The 13408-nt window shown below is 58.4% G+C and overlaps 1 protein-coding gene across 3 annotated transcripts in view; it reads left to right on the top strand.

Annotated features, from left to right (window-relative positions):
• The window catches only part of arhgef12b (Rho guanine nucleotide exchange factor (GEF) 12b), an 80777-nt gene that overhangs the window by 41286 nt on the left and 26083 nt on the right, over positions 1-13408 (top strand). For all 3 annotated transcript variants that reach the window (XM_035433526.1, XM_035433525.1, XM_035433524.1), the window contains exons 4-14: positions 2649-2747; positions 6798-6847; positions 7438-7495; positions 7874-8064; positions 8571-8648; positions 9750-9869; positions 10996-11118; positions 11397-11531; positions 11740-11838; positions 12179-12289; positions 12963-13061. In XM_035433526.1, the coding sequence (XP_035289417.1) occupies positions 2649-2747; positions 6798-6847; positions 7438-7495; positions 7874-8064; positions 8571-8648; positions 9750-9869; positions 10996-11118; positions 11397-11531; positions 11740-11838; positions 12179-12289; positions 12963-13061 (1163 nt within the window). The remainder of the gene's footprint in view (positions 1-2648; positions 2748-6797; positions 6848-7437; positions 7496-7873; positions 8065-8570; positions 8649-9749; positions 9870-10995; positions 11119-11396; positions 11532-11739; positions 11839-12178; positions 12290-12962; positions 13062-13408) is intronic.

Genomic DNA, 13408 nt, shown 5'->3' with positions numbered 1-13408 from the left:
ATCTATCACACACACGCGCTACGCTCTCATACACTCACACACACGCGCTACGCTCCCACATACACTCTCACACACACGCTATGCTGTCATACACTCTCACACACACGCTACGCTATCACACACACACGCGCGCTACTCTCTCATACACTCTCACACACACGCTATGGTATCACACACACACACGCGCTACGCTCTCACACACTCTCACACACGCGCTATGCTCTCATACACTCTCACACACACGCTACGCTATCACACACACGCGCTACGCTCTCATACACTCTCACATACACGCTGCGCTATCACACACACACGCGCTACGCTCTCATACACTCTCATACGCTCTCACATACACTCACATACGCTCTCACATACACTCACATATACGCTACGCTGTCACACTCACACACGCGCTACGCCCTCACACACTCTCACATACGCTACGCTCTCATACACTCTCATACGCTCTCACATACACTCACATATACGCTACGCTGTCACACTCACACACAGACGCTACACGCTCACTCTCTCACTCACTCTGCGCTCTCTGTCTCACACACACTCACACGCACGCTACACTCTGATGCTCTCACACTCACGCTATACTCTCACGCTCTCACACACAATATACTCTTACACTCTCACACGCACGCTACAGACTCAAACTTATAGCACATTAACAGACCCGCACACAATAAACCACACACACCCTGACTGTCACACACACTTTAAAGCGTACACGGTTACACTATTTTACATCCCTACGCACAGTATAAAACATGCACAACACAATCTTGTAGCCTGCTAATTTGACACGTTCACAGCTTCCTTGTACATAAATACCCACATTAGCCGACACATACACACTCGCGTCCACACACAGAGACACACACACACGCACGTATTATTGCGTACATACCATGAACCCCCGGTTGTGTCACTCTCTACTGCACCCCCATCCTTGGCGCCATTTTAAAAAGCTCAGCAGAGGAGCCTGGTCATGGCAGCTCGGCACGGATAACAGACCTCCTCAAACCGCCCAAGGGGCTTGGCTGGCTTGAGCACCCCCTGCAGGCAGAGCTGGGAAAGGGAGCGCAGAGGCACAGGCCTAATGAGGCTCACGAGCAGATTGGTGCAGTTTGACGGGCAGCTCGCCCGTCAGAGGTCAGAGGTCAGAGGTCAGGTGGGCCTGCAGGGTGCATGGGACGCACTCGTGACGCACTGCACACTGCACACTGCACACTGCACCCTCCTGGGTCCGCTTCCTCTGCACTCCCTGAAGAACACCAGACAACAAGGGGTTAAGGCGAATCTTGAGCTGCCGTCAGATTTCAGATTCAGATTCCGATTGGGCACAAAGAGCCTGGGGGGGGGGGTAATTCCGGCGTTTTGTCGGTGAAAGGGGCCCTTGATGTTGGGCAGCGAGTCGGGGCGAGCGGGCGGCCAGCGCGTGCGGGCCGCCCGGGGGAACAGCCGTCCCTTGTGCCACCGGCGTTCTTAACGGCAGGAGAGCGGCTCCCTTCCACGCGACCGCCGGCCCCGGCCCGCCCCGCCGCGCCCTGCCCCCCCCCCCTCCCCTCCCTTCCCCGCCGGTGACAGAGCGTACCGGCTGAGCGCGCCCAATCTGCCCCTGCACTGCGAGGCCGGGCGCCACAGCGAGCGCTCTCTCTGGAGAGCGGCTGGAGAACGCGCGGCGGACGCGACCCCCGACCCCGCCGCCTTCCGGGCACCGCTCGCGCGGGTGGCAGCGAGCGGCTGGCAGCGAGCGGGTCTGTCCTGCGTGTGAATGCCAGGCTCTGTGTAGAGACCCCTGCCTCTGCTAGAGGACGAGATGCATTCTCAGCGCCCAGTCCACACAGTACTGTAGCTCCAAGCACTGGGCGTAGGTAACGCTCGTCTCCATGGGAACGAGGAGGTCCGCCCACTTGGGAGACGGAGACCTCGCCACCCGTCCCACCACCTACACCTGCGATGTGGGGCGGGGGGGGGGGGGGGGGGGGGGGGGGGGGGGGGGGGGGGGGGGGGGGGGGGGGGGGGGGGGGGGGGGGGGGGGGGCGGCCCCCCGCCCCCCCCCCCCCCCCCCCCCCACTCCAAAACCTCCTTTACCCTTTGCCTGTGTGTCCGTGTGTGGGCTTGGGGCGTGACCTGGTGTGGCGTGTGAAATCGCGTGTGCTGTGCTGTGCCCCCCCCCCCACTTGTTTTATTTCTCACTGTTGCGGTGCTCCTGGTGAAATTCAAGCACGCGCTGCACTTTGATTCATTCTCATCGATAAGCGTCTGCCAATCCTGCGATGCTCGTGACGTAAATACAAACAGAGTCTGTTGCCTGAATTAAACGCATGCTTGAATTGAATGTTTTGTTGGGTGTTGAGTGGCCCCTCGCCTGTGTGTTGGGCCGACAGGAGCAGCTCGTGTGTTTTTAGGAGTGAGCACTGAACACTGCTTCCTGTGGGAGGGTCACACGGCACTAACCCAGCTGCACTGCGCTCTCCCTGTGAAAGACCCCCCTCCCCCCCACAGTGTGTGACCCTGTTCTCTCCCCTCTTTTTGCGTGTGCGTGTGCGCGTGTGTGTGTGTGCGCGTGTGCGCGCGTATGCGTGCGTGCGTGTGTGCGTGTGTACGTGTGTGTGTGTGTGTGTGCTCAGGGCTCGTCCAGCGATGTGTGATCATTCAGAAAGATGAGAATGGCTTTGGGCTGACCGTGAGCGGAGACAACCCCGTGTTCGTCCAGCTGGTCAAAGAGGGTAAGTGTGTGGGGCCTGGTCCCGGGGTGAGGTTTGGGTGGGGGGGTGGGGATGGGTATTGGGTCTCTGCATCACTCTCATCACATCACCTTCTGTGTACTCCTCCATTCTCCCCTCCCGTGTGTGTGTATGAGACCCGACTCGGTTGTGTTTTTGTTCTGCGTGCAGATTTATCTAACAGCAGGCGGTGGTGCCGTTTTGTACTAGAACAGAAAGCGTGTAATCGCCTCACGTTTGCCCTCCTAACCCCCCCCCCTCCCATCACCGCCTCAGTTCTGCTGAATCCAGACTCCCAGCTCAGTTTTGTGCGTGCATTTCCATTCCTATCGGTTATTATGACTGGCAGACAGACGCGCTGTCAGTGTGCTCTTACGCAGTCAGGTGAAAACACAGCGCTCACCTGTGCTTATTTTTTGTTTTGATGTGGCGTATGCGAGGAGCAGCTGCAGACGAAACGGTCTTAAGTGTTGTTTACGTCTTCGCCGAGCTGCGAGCGCAGCGTCAGCCTTCCCCCCCGTCACCGCTGGGCCGGGCCCGCCTGTCGCCCCCTTATCCCATAATGACCCCCCTCTCGCTCCTAAGGCCCCCAGCCGGGGGTGTGGGGTGTGGGGGAGGTGTGGTAGGTGGAGGGGGGCGGCGCGGCCCTCGAAGCCTCCCGTGCTCGGGCGGGCCGGGAGCGTGCGGCGCTCTGATTGGAGGAGCGCCCTTTCGCTCGCCTCGCGTGTGGTTTTGTTTTTTGGGTGTTTTCGCAGACGGCTCCGCTCTTAAGAAGGGGTCTGCTCAGATCTGATATGAGCTCAGCGCCGGGGAGAGGGCAGACCTGTGTTTACTCATCCCCAGCGCCGGGGAGAGGGCTGACCTGCGTTACTCATCCCCAGCGCCGGGGAGAGGGCTGACCTGCGTTACTCATCCCCAGCGCCGGGGAGAGGGCAGGCAGACCTGCGTTACTCATCCTCAGCGCCGGGGAGAGGGCAGGCAGACCTGCGTTACTCATCCCCAGCGCCGGGGAGAGGGCAGACCTGTGTTTACTCATCCCCAGCGCCGGGGAGAGGGCAGGCCTGCGTTACTCATCCCCAGCGCCGGGGAGAGGGCGGGCAGACCTGCGTTTACTCATCCCCAGCGCCGGGGAGAGGGCAGGCAGACCTGCGTTACTCATCCCCAGCGCCGGGGAGAGGGCAGGCAGACCTGCGTTACTCATCCCCAGCGCCGGGGAGAGGGCAGACCTGCGTTTACTCATCCCCAGCGCCGGGGAGAGGGCAGACCTGCGTTACTCATCCCCAGCGCCGGGGAGAGGGCAGACCTGCGTTACTCATCCCCAGCGCCGGGGAGAGGGCAGACCTGCGTTACTCATCCCCAGCGCCGGGGAGAGGGCAGGCAGGCCTGCGAATACTCATCCCCAGCGCCGGGGAGAGGGCAGACCTGCGTTACTCATCTCCAGCGCCGGGGAGAGGGCGGGCACACCTGCGTTACTCATCTCCAGCGCCGGGGAGAGGGCAGGCAGACCTGCGTTACTCATCCCCAGCGCCGGGGAGAGGGCAGGCAGACCTGCGTTTACTCATCCCCAGCGCCGGGGGAGAGGGCAGGCAGACCTGCGTTACTCATCCCCAGCGCCGGGGAGAGGGCAGGCAGACCTGCGTTACTCATCCCCAGCGCCGGGGAGAGGGCAGGCAGACCTGCGTTTACTCATCCCCAGCGCCGGGGAGAGGGCAGGCAGACCTGCGTTACTCATCCCCAGCGCCGGGGAGAGGGCAGGCAGACCTGCGTTACTCATCCCCAGCGCCGGGGAGAGGGCAGGCAGACCTGCGTTACTCATCCCCAGCGCCGGGGAGAGGGCAGGCAGACCTGCGTTACTCATCCCCAGCGCCGGGGAGAGGGCAGGCAGACCTGCGTTACTCATCCCCAGCGCCGGGGAGAGGGCAGGCAGACCTGCGTTTACTCATCCCCAGCGCCGGGGAGAGGGCAGGCAGACCTGCGTTTACTCATCCCCAGCGCCGGGGAGAGGGCAGGCAGACCTGCGTTACTCATCCCCAGCGCCGGGGAGAGGGCAGGCAGACCTGCGTTACTCATCCCCAGCGCCGGGGAGAGGGCAGACCTGCGTTACTCATCCCCAGCGCCGGGGAGAGGGCAGGCAGACCTGCGTTACTCATCCCCAGCGCCGGGGAGAGGGCAGGCAGACCTGCGTTTACTCATCCCCAGCGCCGGGGAGAGGGCAGGCAGACCTGCGTTACTCATCCCCAGCGCCGGGGAGAGGGCAGGCAGACCTGCGTTACTCATCCCCAGCGCCGGGGAGAGGGCAGGCAGACCTGCGTTACTCATCCCCAGCGCCGGGGAGAGGGCAGGCAGACCTGCGTTACTCATCCCCAGCGCCGGGGAGAGGGCAGGCAGACCTGCGTTACTCATCCCCAGCGCCGGGGAGAGGGCAGACCTGCGTTACTCATCCCCAGCGCCGGGGAGAGGGCAGGCAGACCTGCGTTACTCATCCCAGCGCCGGGGAGAGGGCAGACCTGCGTTTACTCATCCCCAGCGCCGGGGAGAGGGCAGGCAGACCTGCGTTACTCATCCCCAGCGCCGGGGAGAGGGCAGGCAGACCTGCGTTACTCATCCCCAGCGCCGGGGAGAGGGCGGGCAGACCTGCGTTACTCATCCCCAGCGCCGGGGAGAGGGCGGGCAGACCTGCGTTACTCATCCCCAGCGCCGGGGAGAGGGCAGGCAGACCTGCGTTACTCATCCCCAGCGCCGGGGAGAGGGCAGGCAGACCTGCGTTTACTCATCCCCAGCGCCGGGGAGAGGGCAGGCAGACCTGCGTTACTCATCCCCAGCGCCGGGGAGAGGGCAGGCAGACCTGCGTTTACTCATCCCCAGCGCCGGGGAGAGGGCAGGCAGACCTGCGTTACTCATCCCCAGCGCCGGGGAGAGGGCAGGCAGACCTGCGTTACTCATCCCCAGCGCCGGGGAGAGGGCGGGCAGACCTGCGTTACTCATCCCCAGCGCCGGGGAGAGGGCAGGCAGACCTGCGTTACTCATCCCCAGCGCCGGGGAGAGGGCAGGCACACCTGCGTTACTCATCCCCAGCGCCGGGGAGAGGGCAGGCAGACCTGCGTTACTCATCCCCAGCGCCGGGGAGAGGGCGGGCAGACCTGCGTTACTCATCCCCAGCGCCGGGGAGAGGGCAGACCTGCGTTTACTCATCCCCAGCGCCGGGGAGAGGGCAGACCTGCGTTACTCATCCCCAGCGCCGGGGAGAGGGCAGACCTGCGTTACTCATCCCCAGCGCCGGGGAGAGGGCAGACCTGCGTTACTCATCCCCAGCGCCGGGGAGAGGGCAGGCAGGCCTGCGAATACTCATCCCCAGCGCCGGGGAGAGGGCAGACCTGCGTTACTCATCCCCAGCGCCGGGGAGAGGGCGGGCACACCTGCGTTACTCATCTCCAGCGCCGGGGAGAGGGCAGGCAGACCTGCGTTACTCATCCCCAGCGCCGGGGAGAGGGCAGGCAGGCCTGCGAATACTCATCCCCAGCGCCGGGGAGAGGGCAGACCTGCGTTACTCATCCCCAGCGCCGGGGAGAGGGCGGGCACACCTGCGTTACTCATCCCCAGCGCCGGGGAGAGGGCAGGCAGACCTGCGTTACTCATCCCCAGCGCCGGGGAGAGGGCAGACCTGCGTTTACTCATCCCCGCGGCCTCGGCTGTGGAGCGGGGGGGAACAGGCCGGTGTGTAATTATCCCCGGCGCTGAGCCGCGCGTTTCGGGAGCGTAACGCGCTCCGGCGCGTTGATTAGCCAGCTCGACCTGCGCGGGGCTCAACGCCGCGCGCTAAGGCCGGTCGGCGTGGCGATCGGTTGCGCCCGCGACGGCGGGGTGTTCGGCGGCGGTGTTTGGCTGTGGCGAGCCGCGGCGGTCCGGTCGAGCTGCGTGTCGTTGGCGTTTACGCGGTGCCGGGTTTAGTCAGGCCCGCGCGTTCGGACACGGGCAGCCTGCCTGTGGGGGGCGCTGTGTCTGTGTGCGGGCGGTGAGGGTCATTTTTACCGCTTCTCTGCCTCCCTCCTGTAGATGGCGCCGCAATGCGGGCTGGCGTTCAGACCGGTGACAGGATCATTAAGGTGAGTGAGGTCACGGGAGACGTGCGCGTGCACACACACACGCACACACACACACACACACACACACACGCACACACACACACACACACACACACGCACACAAGTACACACTCGCATGCACTGCTTAAACACCCCACTCTCTCTCTCACAAACACACACACACTGCCACAACTACACACTCGCATGCACTGCTTAAACACCCCACTCTCTCTCTCACAAACACACACACACTGCCACAACTACACACTCGCATGCACTGCTTAAACACCCCACTCTCTCTCTCACAAACACACACACGCACACACTGAGAGACGCATAGCCCGCACACCTCTGCATGCCTCCTCTCTGTGAAACTGCTCCACCTGCTGGCTGAATGTGGAACCACAGTTGTAGCTCTGCCCTGCTCTGATCATGGAGAGGTTCTGTGTCTTACTTGTGTTATAATGCAGTTATGTGGCTGGGGAGGGGTATAGCTTTGGAGGTCTGAGGAGTGTAGAGCATAAGCTCACAGTGGCTGCACCACACATTGACAAAACAGTTTTCAAGCGGAGTCTAGCGCCTGTGCATTGATGTTTTTTCCTCACTCACAGGTGAACGGGACCTTAGTGACGCATTCAAACCATGTAGAAGTCGTGAAGCTGATTAAGTGTAAGTACAGTCTCGACGAAAAAAATGAAGCATTGAATTGCCACGTAGAAAACACCGAATTAGTGTGTTTGGCACATCCAAACAGTTTGCTTTCTCTGTGTTTCGTTTTCATACTTACCGACAGTTTCCATTGAACTCAAAGTGCATTTGTGGCTTGCGTTGCATAGCGTGTGTAAATGGTCTATGGTAGTTGTGATTGCGTTTATCTTCACGAGGCTGGAGGAAGCTTGCCTGGTTAAAGGTCCTTGCGGCTGTTGAATTGCCCTGAGTAACACTTTTTAAGTGCCCCCTTGCTGCCCGTAGTGTCTGGCAGCCTGGCATTGGAAGTGAAAGAGTGTACACCCGCCCCCCCTGATGGGCTCTCTCTGTCCCCTGCAGCGGGCTCCTATGTGGCCCTCACGGTTTTGGGGCGGCCCCCGGGCTTGCCCCAGATCCCCCTGTCGGAGGGCGAGGGGGACGTCGGGCTGCCCTCCACGACGTCGCCGCACTCTCCGGGCCCGGCCGGGGGGGACCGCACCTCCAGCACCTCCAGCCCCTCCGACAGGATCACCGCCCCGCTGCCCGTCTGGGTGAGACCCTCCCCGGCCCCTCTGCCGTCTCCCCGCCCGTTCCTCTCTCACAGCCTCTGTTCGCTTCCTGTCCGCTTGTTCAGTTCTTCTTTAATCCTTCATTCCCTCCTTCTCTCATCATCTCTCGTCTCTTCGAAGTCTGCTACTACTAAGACCTGCTGCTGTCCCAATTCAGTGAGAGCACATTTTGGCTCATCCAAGCCTTTATGTCTTTTAGACAGGCTACTAGTTTGGCTAGCTGGTCAACGTCACCTGGTTTAAGTGATTTACAAGGTTTCATGCATTCCATTGGCATACCAGTTAACATCGCGTCCCCATTATAAGCAGACATCACTCCCTAATTCCTCTCATCTCTCTGTTTGTCTCTCACTCCCTCACTCCTTTCACCTCTCCCTCTTTCTCTTACTCCCTCACTTCTCTCTCATCCCTCCCTCCCTCTGACCTTTCTGCTCCCTCTCTCCCTTTCTTGTTGTCCTTCATTGCTGCATTCTCGTTCTGTGTTGCAGGAAGAGAATAATATCGTTCACTCCCAGAAGGTGGACATCTTGCAGAAGATGCTGACCAAGGAGCAGCAGGATTTACAGGCAAGTGCTGCTTTAGTGAGTGAGTGAGTGAGTGCGTGAGTGCGTGAGTGCGTGCGTGAGTGCGTGAGTGAGTGCGTGAGTGCGTGAGTGAGTGAGTGAGTGAGTGAGTGCGTGAGTGCGTGAGTGCGTGAGTGAGTGCGTGAGTGAGTGCGTGAGTGCGTGAGTGCGTGAGTGCGTGCGTGAGTGAGTGAGTGAGTGAGTGAGTGAGTGAGTGAGTGAGTGAGTGAGTGAGTGAGTGAGTGCGTGAGTGAGTGAGTGAGTGCGTGAGTGCGTGCGTGAGTGCGTGCGTGCGTGAGTGCGTGAGTGAGTGAGTGCGTGAGTGCGTGAGTGAGTGAGTGAGTGCGTGAGTGAGTGCGTGAGTGCGTGCGTGAGTGCGTGAGTGCGTGCGTGAGTGCGTGAGTGAGTGAGTGAGTGAGTGAGTGAGTGAGTGAGTGAGGAAACACAAGCTAAAGCACCTCTTTCTTCTTAGAAACACGCCCTCTGTGTACACGGTGTGCAGAGAAGCGTTGGGCCTGCTGGGGCCTCATTTCCTCTTCATATCGCAGCCTTACCGCCGGTCTGCCGTCTATTAAAAGCTCATCTTCACTTTCTCTTTGTGAAGCTGTGAGGGAGGCTGTGTGCTGGGCCTGGGGGGCGGGGGACAGGCTCCCACAGGCCCTGGGGCACGCTGAAGTGTGGAGGACAGAGAGGGGCTTAGGATGTGGAGGCTGTAGGGGCAGTTCAGAGCCTCAGCGATGTGTCACACACACGTGTGAACACACACTCAAACACACATCACACACACACACCCCCACCCCCACCCCCACCCACACACAGCACACAATCACACACACACACACAAACGCACCGCCACCGCCCCCGCTGAGAAAGCTTGGCCGGTCGACCACGGCCAGCACGGTGCTTCCCTACTGAAGCCCCTCCCCCCCGAGTTTGTCTCACTTCCTCTCAGCAGAGTCATACAGGGAGACGCGGCGTGTCAGATAGAGCTCACAGGCGTACTGTAGGTAGGCCTCCGCTGTTCCGCTCCTCTGCCCCGTCTCTGTCCCTGAGCGAGGGGCGAGGGCTCTGACTGGACCTGTGATGTTTGGTTCTCTGCGGCAGGCCATGAAGGAGGAGTACAGCAGGAACCCCACTCCTAAACTACTGAAGGGCATTCAGGAAGCCAAGAAGCACATTCCACAGCTACAGGGCCAGCTGAGCAAGGCCACCGGGGGCACGCAGGTAACCGCACGCGCTGCCGCGGCAACCACGCCATCGCCCTCGTCACCGCTGCGTCAGTGCTCTTATGTTGCTGCTGTTTCATTGCTTGTACATCACCGCTGTGTCATTGCTCTGATGTCACCACTGTGTCATTGCTCTGATGTCACCGCTGTGTCATTGCTCTGATGTCACCACTGTGTCATTGCTCTGATGTCACCGCTGTGTCATTGCTCTTATGTCACCTCTGTGTCATTGCTCTTATCTCATTGCTGTGTCAATGCTCAGAGTTTGCTTTAGATGTTCTGGGGACATGGGCGACCAGCCTTTTCTCCGTGTGTATTTGGGGCGGTGTGCTTACAGCGTGTGTGTTTCAGGTTGGGTGTGTGTGTGCGAGCGGATGGGTTCTCACAGTGTGTGTGTTTCAGGATGTGTGTGTGGGTAGGTTCTCGCATTGTGTGTGAGTGTGTGTTTTAGGTTGTGTGTGTGTTTGTGTTTGAGTGGGTTCTCATAGTATGTATGTTTCAGGTTGTGTGTGTGTGTGAGAGAGAGTTTCAGGATGAGTCTGGATGGGTTCTCACAGTGTGTGTGTGTGTGTGTGTGTGTGTGTGCGTGAGGGTGAAATCTCACAGTGTGTGTGTTTCAGGATGTGTGTGTGTGTGTGGGTTCTCACAGTGTGTGTGTTTCAGGGTGTGTGTGTGTGTGTGTGTGAGGGTTCTCACAGTGTGTGTTTCAGGATGTGTGTGTGTTGGAGGGTTCTCACTGTGTGTGTTTTGTGTGTGTGTGGGATGTCGTAGTGTGTGTGTGTGTGGGTGGGTTCTCACAGTGTGTGAGTGTGTGTGTGTGGGTGTGGGTGGGTGGGTTGTCATAGTCTGTGTCGGTGGGTTCTCATAGTGTTTGTGTGTGTGTGTGTCGGTGGGTAGGTTGTCATAGTGTGTGTTGGTGGATTCTCATAGTGTTTGAGAGTGTGTGTGTGTGTGTGTCGGTGGGTAGGTTGTCATAGTTTGTGTTGGTGGGTTCTCATAGTGTTTGTGTGTGTGTGGGTTGGTTGTCATAGTTTGTGTTGGTGGGTTCTCATAGTGTTTGTGTGTGTGTGGGTTGGTTGTCATAGTCTGTGTGGGTGGGTTCTCACAGTGTCTGTGTGTTTCAGGATGGCCTTCCTTCCCCTCGGCCAGGGGATGTGCTGCATTTGAGCGAAGCTGAAGATGGCAGCGCAGGCGATGCAGATCAGATACTCTCCTCACGCAGCGATAGCTGGGCCAACAGCACCCCTGTCAGTACACCCCCACACTGCAGCCTCTCAGCCTGTGTGTGTGTGTATGTGTGCGTGTGCGTGTGTGTGTGTGTGTGCGTGTGCGTGTGTGCGTGCGCGCGTGCGTGCGTGTGTTCTTGTGTTTGGGTGCGGTTGCTGTGTGGTATATGTTGTGTATGTATGGTTGCTCTGTTTCGTATGGTGTGTGTGTGTGCATGGTTGCTTTGTGGTGTGTGTGTGCACCGTTGTTCAGTCTTGTATGGTGCGTATGTTTCAACTTTCCTGCTCTTGTGCTCCAGGTCACTCCCAGCCTGCCCTCCACCTTCCCAGAGAGCCCGTGCCAAAGAGACACGCCCTGTAACAGCCCAAAGACCACGCCCAGGGACAGCCTCAACTCCTGCCCCTCCCCCGAAACAGAGGACACGCCCGACCCGGTGAGACACTGTCCCACAAGAGGGGTCACTAGATCTGTTGCACCTCTCCTGCATTTGTAGGCGATGTGAGCAAGGCCTTTTTTCTGCTTTATGCAGACAGCTGGGCTGAATTTGTGCTGAAGTACAGTAAGAAACCAAGATGCTTGTGCTCGATCCAAGCAGCCTCCTGCCGGGCAGTGTCCTAATTCCCCTCCTCTACCCCCTCCAGGACTCTCACTCCCAGTCCAGTGTGGGAAGCCCCTCCCCCCGCCTCGCCCCGCAGATCATTGGAGCGGAGGATGACTACTTTGACACTGAGCAGGAACAGGTGACAACACCCCCTCCCCTTAAATTCTGTAGGTATACATGTGTAGGTAGAAATTGCCAAAGCATAATCAATGAGAAACAAATGCAAAATGGACCAGTTTTGGTTGTAACGTTAATTAACTGTAACTTTCAAGATTCCATGTTAAACACTTCCAAAACAACCACAATGCCTGTTCTCTCCTGCAGTCTCTCTCCCTGTTTCACACTCTCTCTCTATTATCTTCTCTCTCCTGTCTCTCCTCTCCACCATCCCTTCTCCCTGTTTTCTCTCCTCTCTCCGCACTGTCTCCCCTCTCCCCCCCCTCTCTCTCTCTCTAACCCCTCCTCTCTCCCTCTCTCAGATAAATGGCCAGTGTAGTTGTTTCCAGAGTATTGAGCTGCTGAAATCTCGCCCTGCTCACCTGGCTGCCTTCCTCCACCACGTGGTCTCACAGTTTGAACCCGCCCCGCTGGTAAGAGCTCCCCCCAAACCCACTTCAGGCCCGGCCCAGGCAAGCTGAGCCACAGGCTGCCAAGTGAATGTAATGTCATGTATTGTAGCTCTCCATGCTGGTTTGTGGTCCACCTGAATGCATACCTACGGTGGCTCTGAAGTGCAAAACACAAAAGCAAAAAGAAAACGCAAAAACAAAAACTTTTGGCCCTGAGGTGCAGATGCAACATACAAAAACAAGAACTAGTAGCCCCGAAGTGCAGCAGTGCACTTTGGGGCTACTAGTTTTTGTTTTTGTATGTTGCATCTGCACCTCAGGGCTGCACATTTTCGTTTTTGTATGTTTGTGTTTTGCACCTCAGGGCTGCTATTTTTGTATGTTTGTGTTTTGCACCTCAGGGCTGCATGTTTTTGTTTTTGTTTTTGTATGTTTCATCTGCACCTCTGGGCCGAAAGTTTTTGTTTTTGCTTTTTCTTTTTGTTTTTGCGTTTTGCACTTCAGAGCCACCGTACCTACCACACTACGGGGACATTTGGGATTATGAGGGAAGGGACTGTAAAGTCACTACCTGACTGTTACAAACACCCTCCCACTTTATGGTATAGTGTCCTCACAGGGCATAAAGATGTGATGAAGATGTGTGTATTTGGGCAGTGCTTTGTTTATAGGGAATGTTGACTGTGCTCTGCAGCTCTGCTACCTCTACGCTGACCTGTACAAACAGACCAATTCCAAAGAGACCCGTCGGATCTTCATGGACTTCCACACGTTCTTCATGGACCGAGCCGCGGTGAGTACGGTCCGCTCGACCGCACCGCCAGGCCGCCGCCCGCGGTCCCAGCACGGCGCCCCCCCGCCGGAGCGAAATGAATAACACGCTCTTCAGCCAAGGGGGGGGGGCTACAGCGATTCTTTAACTGGAAAACAACTGCAGTACAACCCCCTTACACCTGCACTTCATCACTCCAAAACAGCTCTCAAATCAGTGCTGCTGTCCCCCTTTGTCAGGGGAGTGTGTACATATGTGTATGTGCGTGCCTGTGCAAGTTGTGTGAACGTGGGTATCTTTGCATATGTGCACCACAGTGTATGTGTTTGTGTGTTTGTCTGCGTACGTGTATGTGTGGGTGTGTCTAT

The sequence above is a fragment of the Anguilla anguilla genome, chromosome 9 (genome assembly GCF_013347855.1).
Source record: "Anguilla anguilla isolate fAngAng1 chromosome 9, fAngAng1.pri, whole genome shotgun sequence".
NCBI lineage: Eukaryota > Metazoa > Chordata > Actinopteri > Anguilliformes > Anguillidae > Anguilla > Anguilla anguilla.
Note: the sequence above shows the minus strand (reverse complement) of the source record. Positions and strands in the feature narration are given on the sequence as shown.